The sequence below is a fragment of the Stenella coeruleoalba genome (assembly GCF_951394435.1).
Source record: "Stenella coeruleoalba genome assembly, chromosome: 2".
Lineage (NCBI taxonomy): Eukaryota > Metazoa > Chordata > Mammalia > Artiodactyla > Delphinidae > Stenella > Stenella coeruleoalba.
This window is the reverse complement of record NC_137147.1, coordinates 90,739,266-90,763,448: the sequence shown is the minus strand read 5'-3', so window position 1 is coordinate 90,763,448 and position 24,183 is coordinate 90,739,266. Positions and strand designations below refer to the sequence as shown.

The 24,183-nt window shown below is 41.1% G+C and overlaps 1 protein-coding gene across 2 annotated transcripts in view; it reads left to right on the top strand.

Annotated features, from left to right (window-relative positions):
* The window catches only part of FBN1 (fibrillin 1), a 253,699-nt gene that overhangs the window by 172,257 nt on the left and 57,259 nt on the right, over positions 1-24,183 (top strand). For both annotated transcript variants that reach the window (XM_079907012.1, XM_079907011.1), the window contains 12 exons: positions 6,013-6,135; positions 6,287-6,409; positions 7,845-7,970; positions 9,756-9,878; positions 11,630-11,752; positions 12,043-12,207; positions 14,462-14,530; positions 14,616-14,741; positions 15,967-16,089; positions 16,742-16,900; positions 19,673-19,744; positions 23,224-23,349. In XM_079907012.1, coding sequence (XP_079763138.1) covers positions 6,013-6,135; positions 6,287-6,409; positions 7,845-7,970; positions 9,756-9,878; positions 11,630-11,752; positions 12,043-12,207; positions 14,462-14,530; positions 14,616-14,741; positions 15,967-16,089; positions 16,742-16,900; positions 19,673-19,744; positions 23,224-23,349 — 1,458 coding nt within the window. The remainder of the gene's footprint in view (positions 1-6,012; positions 6,136-6,286; positions 6,410-7,844; positions 7,971-9,755; positions 9,879-11,629; positions 11,753-12,042; positions 12,208-14,461; positions 14,531-14,615; positions 14,742-15,966; positions 16,090-16,741; positions 16,901-19,672; positions 19,745-23,223; positions 23,350-24,183) is intronic.

Genomic DNA, 24,183 nt, shown 5'->3' with positions numbered 1-24,183 from the left:
CTATAGTGACGAGAGCTGTGTACTCCACATTAGATGAGATGACACCAGTTTTACATTAAGAACAGCAGTCTTTTAGTAAATTACATGAACAGAAACATGGATTTGAAGTCCAAGAAATATTCTGTAGCTTTCCCCAAAGGCCGACATCCCCCTTCCCACTTCTAAATTATAGCCTAAAATGATTTTTCAATTGCATAAAATTCAGCTAGTACTGTAGGAAGAAGAATTGAATTTCATGGTCCTTTTATTATCATGGTAGCATGGTATGTGATATTCTGATGTAAAGGAGTAGACCACTGGATTTTATTCCTAGTTCTTTTACTGGTTCATGAGCTTGAAGAAATCACCAGGGTGCTCCATAGTTATGCAAGTGTTCCCCTTGGGTAAGCAGCCCTGCAGTGAAGTATGGAAGGCGAGGGTGTATTAGGGCAGGAAGAAAAAGAGGTTCTCTGTAAATCCTGCTATTAACAACCAAGGGTATCACATTTGATTGGAAATGACTTACACAAACAGGAATTGGCAGCAAGTTTGGTATACTCAAAAACAAGTTTTAAAAAATCTGAGCCAAAATGTTTTTTGAATCCCATGTAACTAGGGCTCTTTTAGCCTGCTTTTCGTTTAAAATTTGTGTCACTCACAACTTAGAATGCCATCAGGTTACCTTGGTGATAGTATGTTAAAGACAAGTGTTTATAATGTCCCAGGCAACTAATGTAAATAGAGATATGTATCTTGCTTAATGGGATAAGCAAGCCTTACAACAAATAACAGTGAAGAACAGACCTGGAAATATGTTTTAATGACAGACAAGAGAAATAGATCTACTTCTATTTCCGTACATATATAATATGTATACATACATATCATATGTACACATATATTTTAATGAGTACCTTGTAAAGGAATTATAAAAATATGTATGCTATTTCATAGGGAGGAACTTTGTTTCACAAGAACTTAAAAAATGTCCTCTGGGTTCCATTACAGCTTTGTCTAAATATTTCAGCTCCCTTGTCATTACTGATTGTTTCCATTTTAACAAATAAACATGTTTTTTTTCCCCCCAATCACTTTAGCAGTGTTCAGAATCCACCCACTGACTTACATTCCCAGCCCACACAGATGTTAAGTGTTTCTTTTTTCTCCTTAAGCTTTGTTCAAATCGTGGACATGGCTGAGGGGAACGTTCAATTGAATGAAGGGAGAATGGACATTTTCCTGTAACCTAGAACACATCTCTTCTATCCCTGGCTTAAGGGGGCTGGATTACAGTTTTTCTGTGGCCCACACATACAAGGCTTCTGATGCCCATTCTACATAATTGTAATCAGACAACAAATTGAAAGAAGAAAAACTAGGTTGCCGCTAGGTGCCATCCTTGGTGCGTCCTGGCTTTCTCATGCTGATCTGTAAGAATGCACCTACCATCACATGCTCGCTTGCTCAGTCAGTGAGTAAGGCATACGATGAAAATCAGGATTGTTTTCATTTAAAACAGCAGGATTGCTGGGCAACTCTATTTCTCAATCGTTCAGCTTTTCATACAAGACATGTTGCTGTGGGTATAGTCCATGCGAGAGAATCACGTACTTCAAAACCACCAGCACTCAGTGACAAGTTGCCCTCATTTCCTTCCAGCCCCTTATCATTGCTAATTGTTCTCCACTGGCTGTCAGCCTGTGAAAACTCTGTGGGTGTTCAGTTAAATAGTCGTGGCTCAAATTTGGGTCCAAACTGAAAAATCCAAGTAGCCTTCACGTTTGGCCTCTCCATTCACCCTAACGCCCTCTTCCCCAACGCCTCACCAAGGAGATGCCACAGTGTGCCAGCCCTGCTGGACTAGGGTTCTCGTGACTGGTGCCCAGATGGCAGGAAGGCAGGCGTTTGTGTGGGTGACACAGCCTCTCCCGCCATGACTGTCAGAGGAAGCCAGAGCAGCTCAGAGCACAATCTCTTTCTCGAATGTCAGATTCAAGTGGAACACACCCAGAACCTGTGCGTGGGGTCTGCTCAGACCACACCCTTGCCCTTCACGAGAGCCATGCAAGTAGGACCTTTGAGTCTCTGTGAGGGAGCTTTGGTGGGGTGAAGGAGGTTGCAGTGTCAGCCCTAAATTTGAATTTCTTTGCTTTTCTTGGCGTGTGCTTAATCTTAAAAAGGAATTTTCTGTCTGGAGCAAACTTGTGGGGGAAAGAGAACATTTGTACAGAAAGAGATGTTCTTGGCAAGCGTGCGCTATGTTTCCCTCACATTATTGAAGAGTGGAGTGTTTGAATATGGTGTTTTTGTTTGGTTGTTTCCCTTATGGCTCAGTTTCCCCTTCTGTTTGCTTTTATAACGAAGTACAGTCTTAGGCCCAAGTCTGCCGTGGAAACAATTAATGAATAATGGTGTGTACACGCACACACACACGTGAAGAAACCTTTTATTCAGAGATGCCTTTAGACATTATGACCAAGTCTTTCTAATTCACTTGTGACATACCGGTAGTGTAAGCCATTGAGATAATGACTTATACAAAGATTCACAAAATGGAAAATTGAATATGGGCACCTGAGTTACTCTTCCCTCCTATTCCAAAGCCCACGATACACGGCCTCTTGCAAATATAATTTATTTTCACCCTGAAAACATTGTGGTAAAACGGCAAATATTTTCTTGAATTAGAAATTTATGTTCATATATTATTCATGATGACAAAAAGGAGGGAGACTCTCCTTTTAAAAAACAATAGTTATTTTCTTAATTGCGAGATTAAATATGGAAGGTAAAAAACCCACATGAAAATAAGAGCATCTTTGGACATTAGAAAATTGAAAAGAAAAAGATGACAGGATCACTAGATTGACAGGCTACGATCACCTCTGAAAACTGTACTTAGTAGAAAAGATTAGTGAATATTTCTATAAGTCTGTTAATACCGCCAAGATTTTGAAAGCAGACCTTTAATCAGGACTTAGAATAAAGTCCTGATGTGACTAAAGAAATCAGTTTGATTAGGCAGCTGTGGCTCAAGACAGAGAGCCCCAAACGGGATGTGAAACTGGGTTCCAGGTGCTTCTGGCTCTTCCCCTCACTGACCTGGGGGCCCTGACAAGTTCCCATGCCTTTGGGGACCTCTGTTTCCTTCTCTGAGAAACCGAAGGTTAGGAAAGTCAAATTCTAAGGTCTCTGCACTTAGAAAATTCCTTGATTCTTGAACATCTAGAGGTTTCATCACTTAGGCGATCGAAAGTCATTGTTTCTACCTAACTCAGAGATCAGGACAAATAAAGGAGGGACGTTACGGCAGCACACTGCAAGAGCGGCGCTTTGCATCATTAACTCCGAGGGGAGCGATTATCTGAGGAAGAAAGAAGTGTCTGTGGCCCTGCCTGGGAGCCCTTAGGTCAGGCTTCCTTTCTTGAATTCCCTGCCTATTTACCACTATTATCCCTGGGCTGGCCTTCCTCCTCATTTCCTTGGAATGTGCCGTGCTCAATTAGTCCGTTGATTAAAGCTCCCAGTCACAAGTTTAAAGCTGCCCGGTATGTGCTTCCCTTGACCTGCCTTAATAACTCAGTAGGTTCATGTGGCTGCCAAGGTTACATTAAAATTCACCTACACAATACGTTGTAACTGTAAGAACATTCTTCTAGGCGTGTTTTCATTTTATACTTATTAGTGATATTGCAAAATATTCTTGCAGGAAAAATAACATCATTTTATTTTGTGTTTGCTCTAGAAGTTATAACAAAGCCAGAGATCTCAGGACCATTTCAGAACTTCAGATGGAACATTTGGCCAACACCATGTTTCCAAACACTTTCAAATCAGTTAATTGGGCTTCTTAAGTAAACAAAAGGGTAAACATAAGTTGCTTGCCCAGTTTAGTTTTCATGTCACTATTCAAGCGATCACTGAAAATTCTTGCAACATTTCATATGCCAAGATTTACCTTCTTAACCTAAGTTTTATGTTAGACATTGGTTTCCATACAGAATCATCGTATCCATACTTGGGAGTTCTTGTTCTTAGTTAATGAAAAAGTTGGTTATGAGGTTAAGTGCCTGTCTTTCATTATGAAATAGATCAATTTTGGGAAATAAGATTCTGGTACCAATTCCAATAATGATCACCAACTCCCTGTCTTACAGTTCAACTCAATTCTGACAACCACCTACCTGAAGATAGTGTCAGATTCCACAGGTTAAGGACTCAGTCCCATAAAATTGTCCACACTTCAGATGCCAGTCGCAAGTCTAGGTTGTCTGTTATGAGTGCTTCTGACCAGTTGGCTTTAAACCAAAGGTTCCCACCACCTCCTTGAATTTGATTAATTTGCTAGATTGGCTCACAGAACTCAAGAAACCAGTTTACTCGTTAGATGTATCAGTTTACTATAAAAGAGTATAACTCAGAACAGCCAGATGGAAGAGATGCATAGGGCAAGGTATGGGGAGATGGCACAGAGCTTCCATGCCACCTCTGAGCAAGCCATTCTCCCCAGATCCTCACTGTTCACCAACCTGGAAGCTGTCCAAACCCTATCTTTGGGGTTTTTTCTAGAGGCTTTATGACAGAGGCACGATTGATTAAATCATTGACCTTTGGTGACTGATTCAACCTATAGCCCCTCTGCTCTCCCTAGAGGTAGGGGGTGGGACTGAAAATTCCACCTCTCTAATCAGGCCTTTGGTTCTCTTGGCAACCAGCCCCCATCCTTAAAGTGCTTTCCAAACGTCACCTCATTAACATAACAAAAGACACCTTTTCCGCTCTTAGCACTTAGGAAATCCCAAGGGTTTTAGGAGTTCTGTGCCAGAAACAGGACAAAGACCAAATATACACTTCTTGTTATAAATCACAATATCACAGGAAACAAAACATATTTTACTTTATAATTTATAGTCTCTTTTTTTTTTAATTAAATTTTATTGGAGTATAGTTGCTTCACAGCGTTGTGTTAGCTTCTACTGCACAGCAAAATGAATCAGCCATACATATACATATATCCCCTCCCTTTTGGACTTCCCTCCCATTTAGGACACCACAGTGCATTAAGTAGAGTTCCCTGTGCTATACAGTATGTTCCCCTCAGGTACCTATTTTATACATAGTATCAGTAGTGTATATGTGTCAATCCCAATCTCCCAATTTCCTCCAACCCTGCCCCTTTCCCCCTTGGTATCCATACATTTGTTCTCTACATACATTCTCTTCTATAATGCTTTTATATTATAGAATCTATCTTGGCTAAATTTGGAAATGGAATTTTGAAGAATGGAGGAGAATTTTTGAGAATTTGAAGTCTTTTAGCAATGTGGCCCTAATCTGGTTCTCCCTTTACTGAAAAATCTCTCTTGAATTGACTTGAGTTTTACAGGAAATATGCAAGAAGGCTTGGGTCCCAAAGCGCTGGCTAGAGAAAAGATAGTTCACACACTGCCTTAAGGAATATTCTCTGCAAATGCTTGAATTAGCAATACCTAAAGTAAAACTTTTATAGAAATGAAGCGTGATTAAATAATACGGTGTTTTACATTTAAGAATAAAATATATTTAGTGTATAGAATGTGATTGAAAAAGTTTTCTAACATGCCAACAACATTGTATTCCTTTATATGAGATATGAAAGCAATGTGCATCATTTCTCTATAGTTGATTTAATAAAAATATTGGGAATAGAAACAAATGACCACGAGCATTAATAGGATAGAATGTTAGGCAACTCACTTTTTAAGATCTTCAACTGGAAGGAGCTTCATTTTGTTTTGCAGTGGCTGGACACTTACATTAAAATAATGGAAAATAATTAGAGTTCACAACAACAAGTAGCAGTATGTTGTTCTTTATAAATTGAAATTTAAATCTGTTCAATTTATGTAGCTTATACATGTGGATGCTAAACCAATCTATGTTATACTGTGAGAAATGTGAAAGCAAGTCAACTTTTGAATATTGCTAAGTTATTTAAAAGAGCCAAAAGGCATCTTTGCTAAACTTTGTTTAAACCACTGGTTATTTTTCCAGACATCAATGAATGTGAAATTGGAGCACACAACTGCGACAGACATGCTGTATGTACCAACACGGCAGGAAGCTTCAAATGTAGCTGCAGCCCCGGGTGGATTGGAGATGGCATTAAGTGCACTGGTGGGTTGGAAAATAACAAACTGCTTCTCACGAACTGCATGGATTATAAATACGAAAATATCAGCTCTGTAAAGAAAAATTTAATTTGTGTTTTACTGATTTTAAATGTCACATTTTCTGTTCATAATGATGTGTGGCCTCTTTCCTTAAGATCTGGACGAATGCTCCAATGGGACCCACATGTGCAGCCAACACGCAGACTGCAAGAATACCATGGGCTCTTACCGCTGCCTCTGCAAGGAAGGATACACAGGCGATGGCTTCACTTGTACAGGTAGGCTCGTGTTGGAAACAGCTGTGTAAACGGCAGTCAGAAAAGCAAGGTGCTCGACGTCTTTCAAACCATCAATTCTTTTCTGAAGGCTGGGTCAGTTATAGACAACCTGGAACAGAAAATATTGGTTATTTGAAGCGACATTCCTGTGGAATGGAAATTTGTCGCCGACGCAATTAGGGAGACCTCAGAAACTAAATATATATTTACATAGGTGTATATATAGTTATATAGTTGATATTTGTGTCACTGTATGTAATGATGTCATGAGTTTAAAATAAATCACACTTCCTTTCATAACCCTTAGCCTTTATATTTTTGTGCCTGTTTCTCACTGCTGACTTGTTTTCCATATTAAAACCAAGTGTGAACTTGCTGGAGGAACCTACGTGAAGAAAAGAAATTAGACATTCTGGATCAGATCAACAGCATATATTTTTCGTCCACTTGCCATCGTTGTTATCATTCCACATTAGTATAAGTGAGAATTCCATAACTGCTTTGAAAGGAATTCATTCACTTCCAGTTTTACAATATGTTAATGACATTTTCTTCTCAGTGCTAATGAATAGTCATAGAATTAATGTGAACTATTACATACATTTAAATATGTATGATTATAAAGAAATGATATATACACTTATCATGACCATGTATATACAGACAGCCCTTTTTAAGTCAGGGCATTGGTATTAAATAAGATATTGAGGTACATTTTTCATTGGCCGTTAGGTAGCATAGAAGCTCATAGGACCTGAAGCATCAGTTTATCCCGAGTACTCTGCTCACAAGAAGCCATTTAAACGTAAAAGGGGCTGAGGGCCAGTAAGTGATTTATCTGGATTTTGTTTTAGCTCACTAAAAGTTTTATCATACTTGCAATTGTGTTTGCTTAACCCAGTGAAGTTCTGTCATCATAAACTTCCCATTGCTTTTTAGAAAATATTCCAAGTTTCATGTACCAGGCATGTATGGTTCATGTGTTTGATAGTTAACACCTGCGCTTAGTAGCAAAACTCAGAAGAGATTAAGCAGGAAGTTTTGGTCTCCTCTATAGTTGCTATTCTAGGGCTTTTGCTGCCCATCTGAGCAGAGCCTTAAGCTTGAGAATCAGGCCCAACCATGACGTGTTATTTCCTGTCATGGATGTGTCCTCACGTTGATGACCCTGCTTGCAAAAGTCTTAGTGTGAATGATGTGTTTGACTTACTACCCATTAGCGATAATTGAGCATTCAGGATTCTGTATCTGAACCCCATGTTGACTATATAGTCAATATTAGTATTCAAAAGAGAAAATTGAGTTTAATGTGTCCAGTAGAAATGATGATGAAATACCGCTACCCTCAGGAAGCTGACAATTATAAAAGTTGTTGGACCTGAGGAATCAGAAAACTAACTAAGGAAGAGTAACTTGTGTTTCTTTCTGGCTGTAGATCTTGATGAGTGCTCTGAGAATCTGAATCTGTGTGGCAACGGCCAGTGCCTCAACGCCCCGGGAGGATATCGCTGCGAATGTGACATGGGCTTTGTGCCCAGTGCTGACGGGAAAGCCTGTGAAGGTAAGTGATGGGCAAGCGGCCGGGGGCCTTGCGGGGCCTGATGAGATCAGCTTATTTAAACATTCCTGATGCCTTTCATTTGTTTGTTTTTTACACCGAGTTGTGTTTTGGCTTCCCATCTAACCTGGTCAGTTCAGTTTGTGGAGGGATTGGGTCTCCAGCTGGACCATTGCTCTTTGTGTAGAGAAAATCTCAGCTCTTTGGCCGTAAGCTGCACATCCAGCCTTGGCCAGATGATCTGCAAGAGTACACCCGTCAGTCATAGGAGAATGGGGATAACCAAGTCAATGCAACATATTCATCCCCATTGCTGGCGGAAAGAGCTCAAAGTGCTGGTGCCCTGATAGTGAAGGATTCTTTTCAAATATGGAAACACAGTTTTTACTCTCTGCTGTGGTTTTGTTTCTAGAAATAAAGGCTTTAAAATAACAGCAGAGTGGATAGTCTTGTCTGTAGGTAGAACAATGTCCTGGCTATGTCTCACATGGTCTCCAAATATCTAATACGTATGAACGTGCAACAGTCTTTTGCAAATCCACTTAGTAAGGGACCCCTAGGGATGATACCATACGTCAAGATGTCTCTCAGCGTAAGGCTCCATCTTCCTGAGAAGTGTTGGTCAGACAGGAAGAGTCCTGAGAGCCTGTTGGCTGAGGATGGATCCCACTAAGAAACACAGGATTCTTCTCTTTACCCACACTTGTCAAATTGAAGCACATTATCCCTCATTGAGAAGAATTAGTGACCACAGTGAACTGAAAAAATTTCAGTAGAAATAAACACACGGTAACGATTGACAGTAGAGGTTTCAACAAGACCCTGATTAATGTCTTAACTAATCGTCGTTGCTTGTTACTAGGACATTAACTCAAAGTCAGTCGTTAGCTGTGACATGTATACTAATTCCCTCATATAGTTCTATGTAAATACTTTTCTTTGTTATGGAACCATTGGATGTTCTTTATACAGTTTATATGAAATAGGCAGAGTTTGATATAAAATTCCTCCGAGGCAAGAAACTAATTGTGCTCTTGATCATGTGCCTAATGCCTTGTTTACTTCTGTTCCTGTGAACATCCAAGGAAAACAGGTACTGTGCCACCTCTGGGAGCAGAAATAGGCACAGTGAACGTTTTGCTTCCCTTAATGCTATAAGGGAATGTTTTGTTTGTTTGTTTGTTCTTAATATAAATCATCGCTGGCAGAGTGTTCATGGCTATTAAAAGCCAGTCTCAAGGCTGCAGATGTGCCTGCCTGCCAATTACACAAGCAGCATGTTAATGTGAGGCAGGGACAGAGGCCTGGAAAAAGCCTCCGCAGTTTTTAGATCTCCGTCAACAACTGCAAACACACACCACGGTACTAGGAACACAGAGGGCTACAAAAACTGACGATAAAAGTTACCACAAAGCCTTTGTGGTTCTTAAAATTTTAACTCACAACAAAAACAGTGAACGTATAGATAAGAACAACCAAAGAGTTTAGTCTAAGTTGGCTTGTTGGCTCTTATCGATGTGGAGCTACATAAAACACCATAATGAGATGCATATATATAAAATGCTTAGCCCACTGCTTGGCATGTAATAGGGGCTGAGAAAAGGGAAGTTCTCACCTAGGAGACTTCCTTACAGATGACAGATATCTGAAAGTCTACAGGAGAAGGACCTAGGTCGATGTCACATAGTCTTCATTTTCTTAATAGTAACATCATTTGCCTAATTACATCAGGCAGTTTCTTTAGCAAAAAAATAATTTAATTTCTCCCCCCTTTCCTCCTTTCCCAAGATATTGACGAGTGCTCTCTTCCAAACATTTGTGTTTTTGGAACCTGCCACAACCTCCCTGGCCTCTTCCGCTGTGAGTGTGAGATCGGCTACGAACTGGACAGAAGCGGGGGGAACTGCACAGGTAAGGCATCTATTTGCATGGAAATCTGCTCCCAGGCGTCCCAGGGGACCCAGCTGTTGGGGCCTTGCAGGATCGCACAGGGATATTCGCAGAGTCACGAAAGAAAAGCAGGGATGAAGAAGCATTAGGAATCACGGAATAAATTTCTTCAGACCTGGAACTGATTAGATATGAGCGTGCAGAGGAAAAAGTTGAAGAGAGTTGAAGGTGCAGAGTTAGTAGCCTAGAATCAAGCTCATGGTTACAGAGGCATGTTCCGGGCTTGCCGTTCCTTTTCTCCTTGGGCACATTTTTGGAGAGTTTCCTTTTGAAGCCTGGGCCCTGGGATCATGGGTTTTGCCTTGAACTTCTCTTTTGAGACACCCACTCCTTCCGAGCCCTGGCCTGTTGGTGGTCACCAGAGAACGCGGTACCTAGAAGTCAACCGCCCATTTCCAGTGTGTCGATCGTTTTCTTGTAGAGCAAAGAACTCTTCAGGAACATTAAAAAAAAAAAATTAGAAAAGCCGTAGCAGGCACTCTGTAGATCCTCATTGGTTGATCTCGGCACTGAGTTAAGACTTTGAGAGCCATTTTCAGTTCTCCACCCTAGCGTCCCATTCGATTCAAGGATACTAAGGAAATAAGTTCCATTCTGTATGGGCTCAGGATTTCAAGAAAGCCCTAATTTTTCCAGCTGCCTAAACAAGCCGTGACTCAGTGGCTCTCCAGTTATGACCACCTCCCTGAAATTGCTCAGGACTAAGGTATTCTTGCCCAAGCACACCTACTTCTCTTGGTTTTTCAAAAAAACTATTATGACACCAAGCCGGCCTCTAGCACACAGCAGGAAGTCACCTCTCCACTGCCACGCCTCCTCCTCAGTTCTCCAAATCACCACCAGCATCATTCTACCTACCCTGATTCCTGTTAGTCTGTCCTTTCCCTCTAAGGTCACATGCGATTTGAGCAAAAGAATTTTCCACAGTGGAACCTCCAAGAGGGTTACCAGGTCCGACCGAACAGGAGGACCGGAGCAGGAAGTATCATCCTCGTTTCCCAGTCTCTTCTCTCTGAATCAGCGTGTCTGTTCTTGAATATTTTACAAGTACTCAAAATAGACAAAAGGATTGCACGGGGGTGGAATTCGCCAAAACCCCTGTCTTAAATATCTGGAATTCTGTACATGTTTTTGGAACAGAAACTGAAAGGGAAATATTCAACCCAGCATCAGCGACGGGAGAGAGACTCTTAGCAGGCCTGCAGAAACACGCTAAGCCCCGTGTGTGTGTTTGTGCTTGCGCTCAGCTGTACCGAGGCAAGCACGCCTAGCGGGGGAGGCAGCAGAAGTCGCCTGCAACTGACGGTTCCCTGGGACATCTTGCTCTCATTTGATAAAATAACAAGCTGCACATATTAAATATATTTTCTTAAAACCTGTGTCTGAAGTTTTGGTTGACCGAGGTCACAGTAGTGTTTTGCTTTCAGTTACCTTCACTGAAATATTTTTCCTAGTTCCAAAGTTATATTTTCTCCTGATGACAAATTTGAATGCTAAATGTGTTCCAGGGGAAAGAGACCAAAGACTATGACATATTTCCTTCCTGAGGGGTTTTATTTCAGAAGTGGAAGACTATATTTCTAGGGGTAATTACAACTGGAAACTCTTAAAAATTCTAGTTGGGAGCGCTAGATTTGGTGCTACCGTTTTATGGTGATGCCTTCCCCGCGTTGGCTCGGGTGATAACTCTGCCCCTTGCTGTTTGGTTTTAGACGTTAATGAATGTCTGGATCCAACCACGTGTATCAGTGGGAACTGTGTCAACACCCCAGGCAGCTATACCTGTGATTGTCCACCCGATTTTGAGCTGAATCCAACTCGAGTTGGCTGTGTTGGTAAGATCTTAAAAACTTTTCAGAGAAACATACTGTTGGTTATTTTTAAAGCAACATTGAACGTTACATCCTCAAATTGTTAAAAAGTAATCGTATAAGAATTTAAACATTTCCTAAATATGGTTTATACTCTCAGGTCCTTTTCTCTAGGTAAATTCCCAGTATATGTGTTTGGGCACTTTTTAGTTTCTTAGTAAATTATGGTTATTAAACCGTTTTTTGGAAGTGGGTTTCAACCCTTACGTAGAAAGAATTTGCCTGACGCCTTTTTGTTTGTATATGGTAAATAGATACCCGCTCTGGAAATTGCTATTTGGATGTTCGACCTCGAGGAGACAATGGAGACACAGCCTGTAGCAATGAAATTGGAGTTGGTGTTTCCAAGGCTTCCTGCTGCTGCTCTCTGGGTAAAGCCTGGGGTACTCCTTGTGAGCTGTGCCCTGCTGTGAACACATGTAAGTGGACATCCTCCTATTTATTATTATTATTCCAGCTCAGTCCAGTTCTCCTTTCTAGCTCCAGAGAATAGAAGCCACAGAGGGAGGGAGCTGCCACTGGTCTCTAGTCTTTAATCAGGGAGGGGAGATCAGTCCTTCCAGCCCTGTTGAAGAATCCCACTCCCGATTTGGAAGTCAGAACATGTCCCCAGTTGGCTTGCACTAAAAGGTCAAGTAGGGCAGGCAACATCTCATTTCTGTCTGAGTGAAAAGAAGATAGCAGTATTTTAAGGAAGATTTTCCAGGCTAGGTTACTTATATTAGGGCACATTGATCTCTCCTCTTGTCATCTACTGGCTAGTCTTAGAAGCTCTAGGACAGATGGGAGTTTCCCTGGGTGAAAAAGAAGCAATTAACTAAGCAAATATGAAACGGAAAATCATTCCATTCTTATGGTATGACTTGAAAGAAAGCTTTAGAATGTGATTTTGAGGACATGTCTTCTAAAAACATAAAAGGCTTTCCTTTTTCTAAGCGGATGCTGTATTACGATTTAGAGTCAGATGTAGCTTCTGGGGCAAAGGTCAGTGGCTGCTGCTTACAGGGTATATTGGGATAGGTATTGATTCTTTCCTTGCTGAAGGGTCACTTATTTACTTTTTCTGAAATTATTTGTTGAGTACCTAGAGGAGGTACTTTGTGTGTGCAGAGGTGATAATTTATGGATAATTGGATGGCTAATTCTAGTCTAATGGGTAGTTCCTGCCTTCCAGGAGTGTACAGTCTAGCAAAATATGACCTAAACATAAGAGCTGTAATTCAACGTAGACCTCAATAAGGGAAGAAAGAAGAGCAGACTCAGTGCCGTGAGTGGGAGAAAGAGCACACCTGGTTCCAGTGAGGACTGTGTCACTCGCCACCCATGTAACTTTGGAGTCAGCAAGCCTGTTTCCTCATTCATAATATGCCTCATAGGATTAAATGAAATCACTCACGTAAAACACTCAGCACAGGGATGGGTGCTTGGCAGGCTCCTCCTTCTCTCCTTTATTCAGAAACGGAAGTCAGTTGTGATTGACAGTGTGTGGTGATAACTTGGTGCATTTTTTAACTGGGGCTTGAAGGAAGGGTGTGTGACATGAAAGAGGGGACTTAAAAAGAGTGGATGATTGCAGGAAGGGGAGAGAAAAATAAAAGAGGAGGATAGTTAATTTCACTGATGTTGAAAGAATCAAAGCAAGATGGTTAGGTGAGGTGCAGGGGGAGTCAGTTCTATTGAGTAACAATGATTAGCCAAGCAATAGAGGTCCACCCCACCTCAAACTGGATCAGAGCTAGAACTGGAATACATACATATATACATTTATGCATATATACATATAATTTCAGAAATCGAGGAGGGGGATTATCAGATTGGGAGAGACCATGATCATTATGAAAGAACTGATTCTTACAGATGCTTGTCAGGATGATACAGCAGATTCAGGTCATTCTTACCCATGTGTTCCTGTATGGCTCACACTGCCGGTGCATGGCACTGAAAGAAATGTTTTCGAGTGAAATACTTGGATGACAGAATTAATGGAGGGAATCAAAGGACACTGTAAAAAGTTGGTTTTGGAAACCAGGGGAATTAGTGTTGCCATCAGTAGAAACAGAGGGGCAAGAAAACTCTCTAGTCATTGAGGAGAGAAGTGGGATGGGAACCAAGAAAGAACAGCTTTTCCTAAGGCTCTGTTTGGAAAGGGTTTTGGAGACAAGCTGATTCACAATATTAAGGGAAGTTGTGATTCCCAGGAAATAAGACTGAACAAAACATAAAAATGGAGGAGATGGTTGCAAAATAAAAAGGGAAAGAAAATCTTTAAAAAGAAATAATGATGGAGATAGAGAATAAAATAGTTCATAAGAACATAAGAGACAGAGAATAAAATAGTTCATAAGAACATAAGAGATAGAGAATAAAATAGTTCATAAGAACATAAGAGATAGAGAATAAAATAGTTCATAAGAACACAAGACCAGAGAGTAGGCGGAAGGTTCAGAGACTGAGGACAGTAGCCTTACATTTGGCACACATAGAAAAAGCCATTTGAAAGGAGAAGTATATACAAAGATGTTAACCTGCTTCAGGTGAGTGGGGTAACTGCCCAAGATGCCTGAAAATGAATATTTTAAGATGGATATGTCCGTTTTTCTCTTGAGGATACTATTTCTAGAAATTTTAGATTCAGAAGAATTCAGTCTGATCTTTTTGTTGTTGTTTCCATAGCTGAGTACAAAATTCTTTGTCCTGGAGGAGAAGGTTTTCGACCCAACCCTATCACGGTCATATTGGAAGGTAATTCTGTTTCGCTTATCTTAAGGTGCGCACCTTTGGAACTTCCTCGGTTTTATTTACAATGCTGTCGTTGTCGTTTTGATAGATATCGATGAGTGCCAGGAGCTCCCAGGGCTGTGCCAAGGCGGGAAATGTATCAACACCTTTGGCAGTTTCCAGTGCCGCTGTCCGACGGGCTACTACCTGAATGAAGACACCCGAGTGTGTGATGGTACGTGGCCCTTTTAGGATGACAGGTTCTTTCAGATATTAAGAACTGACCTCGAAAAACAGCATACAGTTAGTCACCAGGGAAACTGAGACTCTAGCAATACAGCACAATAGTCTAAGTGCGAACGTGGCCAGGAAACGATGCCACACGTGGCAGCTTGCGCTCATGTTAGTGACAGAATATCATGTCCAATACACCCTAAATCGCCCTCTTTTTTTTTTTTTTTTTTGAGAGAAATGGTGTTTTGTTATCTTGAGCCATAGTCCTGTTTATGCCTGCAGAGTTTTCCATGCTTTTCAGAAAAGCCATTTTTATCGGAGTAGCACAGGTCTCATTTCAGTGGCTTCTACATTCTGGACAGTTCTGGGCTCTTCTTCTTGTCCTTTACCACTTCTCATTTGTACTAAGCATTTAAATGAGCTTCTCTTTGGAGGCAGCCCCTTTGGTTTTATGATGCAAGTGATGACTCCTGTTCATCCTGTGTTACTGGGAGGGTGGAGACTATCGACCACTGTTAGCTTTCAGAGCACGTGGACCACTGACCCGCGTGGGGAAATGGTTTTCATCTATATACAGGAGTCCCACAACGGATTTGGGAGGAGAAGACCTCCCTGTGTCCTGGAGGGGAAACATTCCTCTGCTTCTCCAAAAGGCTTATTAGGTGATCTCGGCAGTGACAACCTTGTTGAGTATTAGTCAAGCATCACAATACACATGACACATCTTAAGACCCATGGAGTTAACAAACATTAGAATCAGCCCCTGTGTTTGAAAATGGGGAAGGAGGCGTGATATACCTCCTTCTGTGCTGTCTTACCAGTGCAGATTCATGAAGCCAGTTTTTGATGGCTTCAGGATATATCATATCCTTCCTGAGATTTTGTGAACATATGAAGTACCTAGCTATCTTCCTGAAAGATACTTGAGAATGATAATTTCTCCACATTACCATCACTGCACGTGTTTGAGGATGTTTTGGACTCGTTTATTAAGAACTCATATCAGAAGGTAAAATTTCCTTTTCTAAAACTCCTCTCCTGAAAATGCACACATTAGCACAGACTAAGGACACTGACGAATGAAACATCCATGTTCCTTATCCAGGTTGCGAAGTGCCCTGTGGATTTTCTCCAAGACCATCAACATTTATATTGACCCTGAGTACCAGACCATTCCAAAGAGTGAAATTTCCTTATTCACATACCACTTTCTCTTTGGATTATAGATGTGAATGAATGTGAAACTCCCGGAATCTGTGGTCCAGGGACATGTTATAACACCGTGGGCAACTACACCTGTATTTGCCCTCCAGACTACATGCAAGTGAATGGGGGGAATAATTGCATGGGTAAGTCCTAGCTTTTCTTTATAGTGCATGTTTGGTCCTCATCTGCAAAGAGAAAAAGAGCTTCCGAGCCAGCAGTTAGTCCTCAGCATTACGTTACTCGTAAGAGCGAGTACTGCCACCCTTTCACTGAGAGAGCCTCCTCTCCTGTAAAGCATAAGGGCCTTTTCTCACCACCTCGTGTGGGCGGTTGGGAGTTTTCTTTAAAATGTAATGTTGGAAAATCCCAAACAAAGGTTTAATAGTACTTCTTTTGTTTGACTTTGGGTGTATCTTTATACAACTATATTTACAGCACTGACCTACAGTATTAAAACATCATGAGTCGGAAATGAGAAAATCACTGCCAGATAGCAGTGGAGAATTGTTACCAGGAGACTGGGTGGAGAGTCACGTAAAGTTTATTAACACCGCAGCTACATAATGACTAAGTTCTGTGGCACAAAACAACAGGGAATATATTTCTCAAAGTCCTTTTTCTTGTAGCAGCATAGGACGACGGAGAGCTGTGTGAGAGCAGGCTTTTCCTGCCCTGATTGAAGTCAAGTTACAATACACTTCAAAAGAGATTCACTCCTTAAGTATCCCCTTAGAATCTCCCTGTCGTGATTTCCCCATGGCATCGCCAGTCCCTTAACTTCCTCCTTTCTTCTAGATATGAGGAGAAGCTTGTGCTACAGGAACTATTACGCTGACAACCAGACCTGCGACGGAGAACTGTTGTTCAATATGACCAAGAAGATGTGCTGTTGTTCCTACAACATTGGCCGGGCCTGGAATAAGCCCTGTGAACAGTGTCCCATCCCAAGCACAGGTGAGTTTTAGTTTCACCGTTACCAGAAAGATAGCTCGGTACATTACCCACACATTGTTGGGGAAATGAATCTCGGCAAGGGAAGAAAAGGGTGCATCGTTGATCTTCATAAGAAAAGATTAGCTCACAAGGGCAAATAGTTAAAGTCACAGTTGATCTTAGTACTTGCAGGTGAAAACTGAGTCACAGAATATGCTTTCTAATTTATACCCAGGTTCATTCACCAGACGCATAGACTCAGTATATCACAAAAATATAAACATTGTTACCATTGTTATGGAGTCTGCCGTATAACTAAAAGTCTGGAAACATTGGGCAAAGCAGTATGACAAATAAGTAAACCATAGTCCTATCAATTTTACTTATTTATAACTAATCTTGTTCCAGAAAGAATTCAAGGTGGCCCACAAAGATGCAAATGTAAAATAAGAAGGCCTAATGCAAATGGAAAGCAAGGGTAAGAAACTCAGAGCAAGGAACAAGGGTAATACACAAGATCCAAGCTGGGAATTCCTACACACTTGCCAGCAACGAGCAATAACTTGGGCTCTAAACCTTCTAGCAGCTCATATAGAGAGAGATGTGATCGACTCTAAGAGTCTCAATGACCGCAAAGCAAAATCAACACTAAAGAAAAGCAGAAAAGATCAACTCCTTGATACTGAGATCTTAGAGAAATTTCTTCTTATATCCTCATACAGAAAAATCCAAATAATGTTACCTGTTTGGAAAACAAAGTCTAATTTACATCTTAGCAGTAAATGAAGCAAAAACTTTGGTGCAGTGTTCTTATACGGTAGATGATATATGTCCTATATATCGTGATGACATCATTTACTAATGATGATCTAGATTATCTTTGTGATTTAGATTGAATGAACTACCATGCAGAGTATTGATCTGAGAATTGTGTGGTACCTACTCCATTCCCCACAGTGATATGTAAAATCCTAAACCTATTGTCTGGTGCTACCTGACAATGCATAAAACAGAAGATTCTTTTTTAGTAAAATATACCATTTCATCCATTGTTTACTCTGGAAATAGTGTAATAACCATTACTTAGAATTACGAGTTGTCCCCACTCTGCAAGATGTTGTTAGACCAGGGGTTGGCAAACGAGCCCATATAGGCCAGATCCAGCCCTCCTCCTAGTTTTGTATGGCCCACAAGCTAAAAATAATTTTGACATTTTAAAATGGTTGGAAAAAAAGTCAAAGGAACGATATGTCATGACCTGAAAATTTTATGCACTTCAAATTTTAGTAAATAAAATTTTACTAGAATTCAGCCCCACTAATTTATTTCCATATTATCTATGGTTGCTTTCGTGAAATAGTTGAGTAGTTTTAACAGAGACTGCACGGCTTGCAAAACCTAAAATATTTACTTCTTAGCCCTCTAAGAAAAAATTTGCTGGCCCCTGATCTTGACCGGTGGCCTTCAAATCTTTTGATCGTACATACCTATCGTTAAAAAAACCTGGAGGTTACACGCACTTGCTGTGTGTATTTACAAGTAAATGTGTATATGTCTCTATATATTTGTTTTCAATTCTATTGAGAAATGCATTGATTATTTTCACAAACTGTTCTATTATAAAATATACACAAAATTAATTTTAAACTTGGATTTTACAAAGCTAGACATCCTAGTATTTTCTTTTTTACCTTGATGGTTCATTGTACATTCCCCTGCAGACCACTTTGGAGATCTCTGATAAAGACTATCATTTACTTTCAGAAATATCTGTCTGAGTTTTAAGAATCTGCATACTCTTAATACAACACGCAAGGTTTCGTCTTCATGTTGAATACTGGCCACATCCAGGCATGGCCGTTCATTAGCTATGCAGTCTGCACACAGTTTAGGAGTCCCTGAAATTTGTCCGGATGGTCAGTGGAGCTGGCGTGACACTTGTTGGAAATGGACCCTAACTCCTTTTTTTATAAGGAAATAAAAGCACTATGAAAAGAACATGTTACATTTTGATTAAAATACTTTTGGAAACCTTTTACCAATTTTCAGTAGGTTTGACCCATAAGGCAATGGCCTTCTTGAGCTTAAATTGATACCATGCTATACTGGTTACACTCATGATCTGCAATTACAGAATCGCAGAGTTACAAGGGACCACAGATGACATTTAGTGCATCCTTTATTATCAACTTTGATGAATTCAGGTGAAGGAGAGAAAGATAAAGGGTCGGGGGGAGGCAGTGGGAGAGAACAAGAGAGCTGCATCAAAAGAAATCCAGCTCCAAAACTTGAAGTAATGAGGTAAGTTGGTTGTTTGACGTGAATTAGTCATTGATAGACCTCCTATCAAGAACTTAGCTAGATTTGCCATGGTCTCCCCCAGTCTGTCGAGGAAATGGCTTTTGTATACATTCATTAAATCCTAGATCCCTTAATGCAGAGTGGAAAGAGGCACTCATGCCAGTCCCTGGGTTCAGAGCTGAACAACATCCTTATAGAAACCCAGATTCCTACAGGCAGGATCATACAAATGAGTGGCATAAGATATAGAGACCTCTGCTTCTGCCTCATCATTACATCAACATGAGGTCACTTTTCCTTCAGTGCCTGTCTTAAGGAGAAGTTTACACCATCTGTAGGAATTTTCAGATTAATTTTTTATTTTAAATTTTTCAAAATACAGGTAAACACCTTTCAAGAATGTATACAAAGTAATTTTGTTCAGCCTAATTATTGCTCTCTGCTGACCCCTATTCCCACCCCGCTCACCCCACCTTCGTTCAATCACTGCAGATGAATTTGCTACGCTCTGTGGAAGTCAAAGGCCAGGCTTCGTCATCGACATTTACACTGGTTTACCTGTTGGTGAGTTATGATGCCTTTGTTGGAACTTTTTGTCTCTGCCTTTGTGTTAAGAAAAGGAAGTACACACTGCTATTTTCTCAGTTTGCTTTTTTTTTCTTAGAAGGAACAAATTAAACAGTGCCATTCAGCTTTATTGAAACTCTGATTCTTAGTTTGAAACAAACAGTACAGACACCCTGTGTAGCTCCACCTAATTGGCAGCAGCATTTGTCGGTCATGATTAAGGGGACTGGAAAGCTTTTCACAGAATTACAATCAAGCTTAGTTAAACCAACCCTAGGCATCAACAAAGAGAGATTCTGGGAGTAGGGCCAGTTGACGTTTGATTTGACTATAATTCCCAACCCTTCCATCTGACTAAGACCTGAGTTTAATATGACTGTTCATACCAATACTTATGTGTAGGTGGATCAATTTTATCTCACATAGAATCTCCTTAGGTTATCTGCTTTGGGATTTTTAGATGTGAAGTTAAAAAAAAAAAAAAAAAATCTTTCCAATCTGAGGCCCTGTCTGGTAACTGGAGCAGAGACCACTGCAGTGCTAGTGAAGCTTACGCAAGATTCAGAAGTAACGCACAGCGTTCAGCCAATGGAAGTGATGCCTTTGTGGTTTAAAACCAAATAACGTAAAAGGAGATGGCAAGCTATTGCATCCTCAGAGTCTTTCCCCAGTGTGATTTCTGTGGATCCTTAGGTGGCCCTGAGCAGTTGTGTCCAGTAGCAAACATCACCACTTTGTCTGTTCCACCTTATTCCTAATAAGTAAACTGAAATCCACATCAGCCTTTCCAATGACCTTGTTTAAGAAAACAAGGGTCTGGTCCAGCAATCAGCCTGGCTCTCTTAGTGCCAAATACATATGGCTCCACAGTCAACGTCCAAAGAAACGTCATGATTTGGAAAGAAAACCTGTTAAATGGCATTGGCCTGAAACGCCCGGCTCTAGCTGCTTTGTTTTTCCCCTTCCCAAGACAGATCTTTTCATCTCCTTAGAATCTCTGATCTGAGGATAAGTGGTCTTTAATAGTAGAATCCATCGTTCTCCGTGGATGGACCAGGCGTGTACCCCAGCAAGGCCTACCTTCTAATGTTGGTAGCAGGCAGAGACTCAAAACAGCATTAACATCATCCACTAATAAAACTGGAAAGGCTTCAGACGTCATCTAGTCCACATCAGCTAGGCCTTGCCTTACAGTTGAGGGGACAGAGGCCTAGACAGGGGAGGGGACTCAGCTGAGGTCACCTGGCTAATTAATAACAGAGCTGAGACCAGAATCCAGTCCTGACTCACAGCTTGCTTTGCCTCTAGCTCTTGAAAACTGGAAATGTGATAGTTAGCAGTATACTTATTGTTAGCAAATTCCAGCATGACAAAATATTTAGATGACTGAGAAACTTTGTTTTATTTAAGCTTTATACTCTTCTTCTGAAAGGTCTGAAGATTGTTGGCATATAGAACCCATTCGTGTGGGGTTAAAACTATAGCAAGTTTATTAATCTTGTCTTTAAACATAAACTTTTCCAAGTTGAAGTTCAAATGGAATCCAGACAGGAAAAGAAAATATAATTTTTAATATATGCTTTTGCTCTTTTATGCCTAACAATGGCTAGAAATTTGACCCAGCCTGTTATTGTTAAACTTGAAAATACATCTCTTATATTTAAAACAAATGAATGTGAACATAACATTTCATGTTTTAACCCGTACGTAGTTCAAGAATGTCTGAATTTTTTTTTTCTTTTTGCTGATAGTGCATAGCTGTGATATATCTTTGCCTAACTTTTTAAGAACATGAATGACAAATGTGTGAAAAATCTAAAACATAATGACTTGTTGTATTCAAAATGGAAATATACCCTTTGATATTCTAAGCTGTTTTTTTTTCCATTAAAGAGATCAGTTTGTCTTCAAACAAAGTCAGGCCCTTTAGAAAAAGGTCCAACATAAATCCATGTCCTGTCGAATTTCTCCTTTAAAACAGATTGGCTTTAGGGTGTGATTCTTCTGAAAGCTCTTGTGAGTTCCACTTAAGTCTACAGCCATCTTCTTACAACTTATGCAAACAAAGTATCTTGCAGAGGCTCCGGACTATGATATGTAAAGGAAAGTATCTCAACAACAATAACAGAAACCTAATGGATTGGAAAGACCAAAGCTTTACATTCCCTCCCTGCTTCTGAAGTGTTTTGTGAAACTCTGCCAGAGGGCTGGTAGAGGGGCCCTCTGGGATAACAAGCACTTCGCTAATGGTTTTGAGAAAGATTGTTTGACTGTGGAAAAGCATACGGGTGACAGGACAGCCTGTTAGCGGATTCCTGGTATCGAATCCCAACTCTGCCTCCTGTTGGCTGTACAGTCTTTGGCAAGTTCCATGCTCTGACTTCCTTAGTTCCATCATCTGCATCATGATGATGGTCAGAGTACCTAGAGACCATCTCATAGGGTGGCCCTGATGATTTGGTAACTAGATTCAGGTTAAATGCTTGAGAAATATACCAGGCATATAGCAAGGGAGACACTACTGTTACTGTCACTGTTACCGTTATTATCCTAGAGGACACTGAATGGTCAGGAGTTCAGAGCAGGTCAAACAGCGAGTGGACCCACCAGGCTGGTGAGGAGACCAGACTTGCCCACATGGCTCCCTCACCAGCTGGCCAGCCGGCTTTAGCAGCCTGGGTCCTGGCTCTGCTCTCACTCCTACTTTGGTCCTGTTTTAATGCTCACCAACCCCACTTCCAGGTACTGGTTCTTAATTGAATACATTTTAGTTGGCACTTAACATTTGTCAGACCGTGTACCAGGGGCCAGCAACACTGTAGCGTAGAAGCCAGCCCCGGTACCTGGGCTTGGGAAGCCACAGTCTACTGTGACAGTCCTTCCCTGGTGCCTGCTCTCTCTCCATGGTCAGCTCAGGCCCAGCTTACATCCCCAGACCTGACTTACCTCCATTCAAAAGCCACGTGAAGGAGAAAGGGGGTGTTGAAGTGGAATTTGGAAGATCAGAGCTGACCGTGACCGTGGGCTCCTCCTCTGTTCCTCACCAGCTCTCCTCTCCCGTTCTAGACGAACACCACCACACACTTGGGGGTAGAGAGACCACTTTCTCTTGGCAGTCACTTTTATTCTGCTCATCTGGTGCGCAGTGCTCGGTGGGTACAAAGATGGTTCCTGCCTGGACAAAGCCGATGTTATAAAACAAAACCCGAAAAACAGTCAGTCAGACAGATGCATGAGCGTCTGACAAGCAGTCCAGTTATCTCAGTTTGCTCTTCACTGACGTCCCCGCTTCCATCACCACCCCAGCACACACGCACACACGCAAGCACATACACACACATACACACGCACTTTCTCTTCTCTGGCTGTAGACCTTACATAGAATGAATTAGAAGCAGCTGACTCTCCATTCCAGTTTACCCTGCAGAGGGACCACGTGCCGTTCCGTCACTCATACGTACCTGCCCTGTTTCTAGATATCGATGAATGTCGGGAGATCCCAGGGGTCTGTGAAAATGGCGTGTGTATCAACATGGTTGGCAGCTTCCGATGTGAATGTCCAGTGGGCTTCTTCTATAATGACAAGTTGCTGGTTTGTGAAGGTAAGAGAGGCTGTCGCCGTGTCACACCCAGAAATGAGCCAACCGATGAGCTGCATACCCACACACACACGTGTGGCCAAGTTCACAACATTGGAATTTCAGAAATCCATCTAACTCTAGCAGTACTGAAGGGCAACATGTGGGTCGACAGACATTTCATGTAAAAGTTCCCTAACACGCAGCGGGAGAAGCAGGATGTCCATTCCCCGGCCCTCTCTCCCCCCACACACAATGTATTAGATTTCCCAGCTGATACGGAAAAGCCTTGAGATCCCGGGTGTGTCCAATAGACGGCTGTTGTTTCACATTGCTTGAAAGTGAGCATGAGTGGTGGGCAGTCGTCTTGAGCTGAACCTCAAAATCAGTGTTCTCTTCCAAACGGAGCCTTTGCTCCTCCCAAGTGAAAACAAGGTTAATGCAAATATTTCAAATGCATGAGAGAATCCCAAATGGCAAGAACAGCAAATTCGATTTTATATGAAGAATGTTGGCATGAGTGCAAATGGTACTTTTTTCATTTTCAAATTACCTCCGCTTGCCATGTGTTTGTGCTGTGATTCTGCGCATTCCTTACCGCACTTCATATTTTTCCAACATCTGGGGAAGATAGTGTTCTTTTACATTTTAGTAAAAGGGACGTTACTGGTTATTAAATATACCATGGGCCCTAGGACAGCTAGAATAATTTTCTATTTAATACTTAAACTTGGAGTCTCTAGCAGAGTTTTTGTTCATGTTAGAGCATGTATTAGAGCACATAGGTCAACATTTTAATATGTAAAAATCTTTTTCTCCTAAACTGGGGACAACTTATAGACCATGAGTCAAGTTACA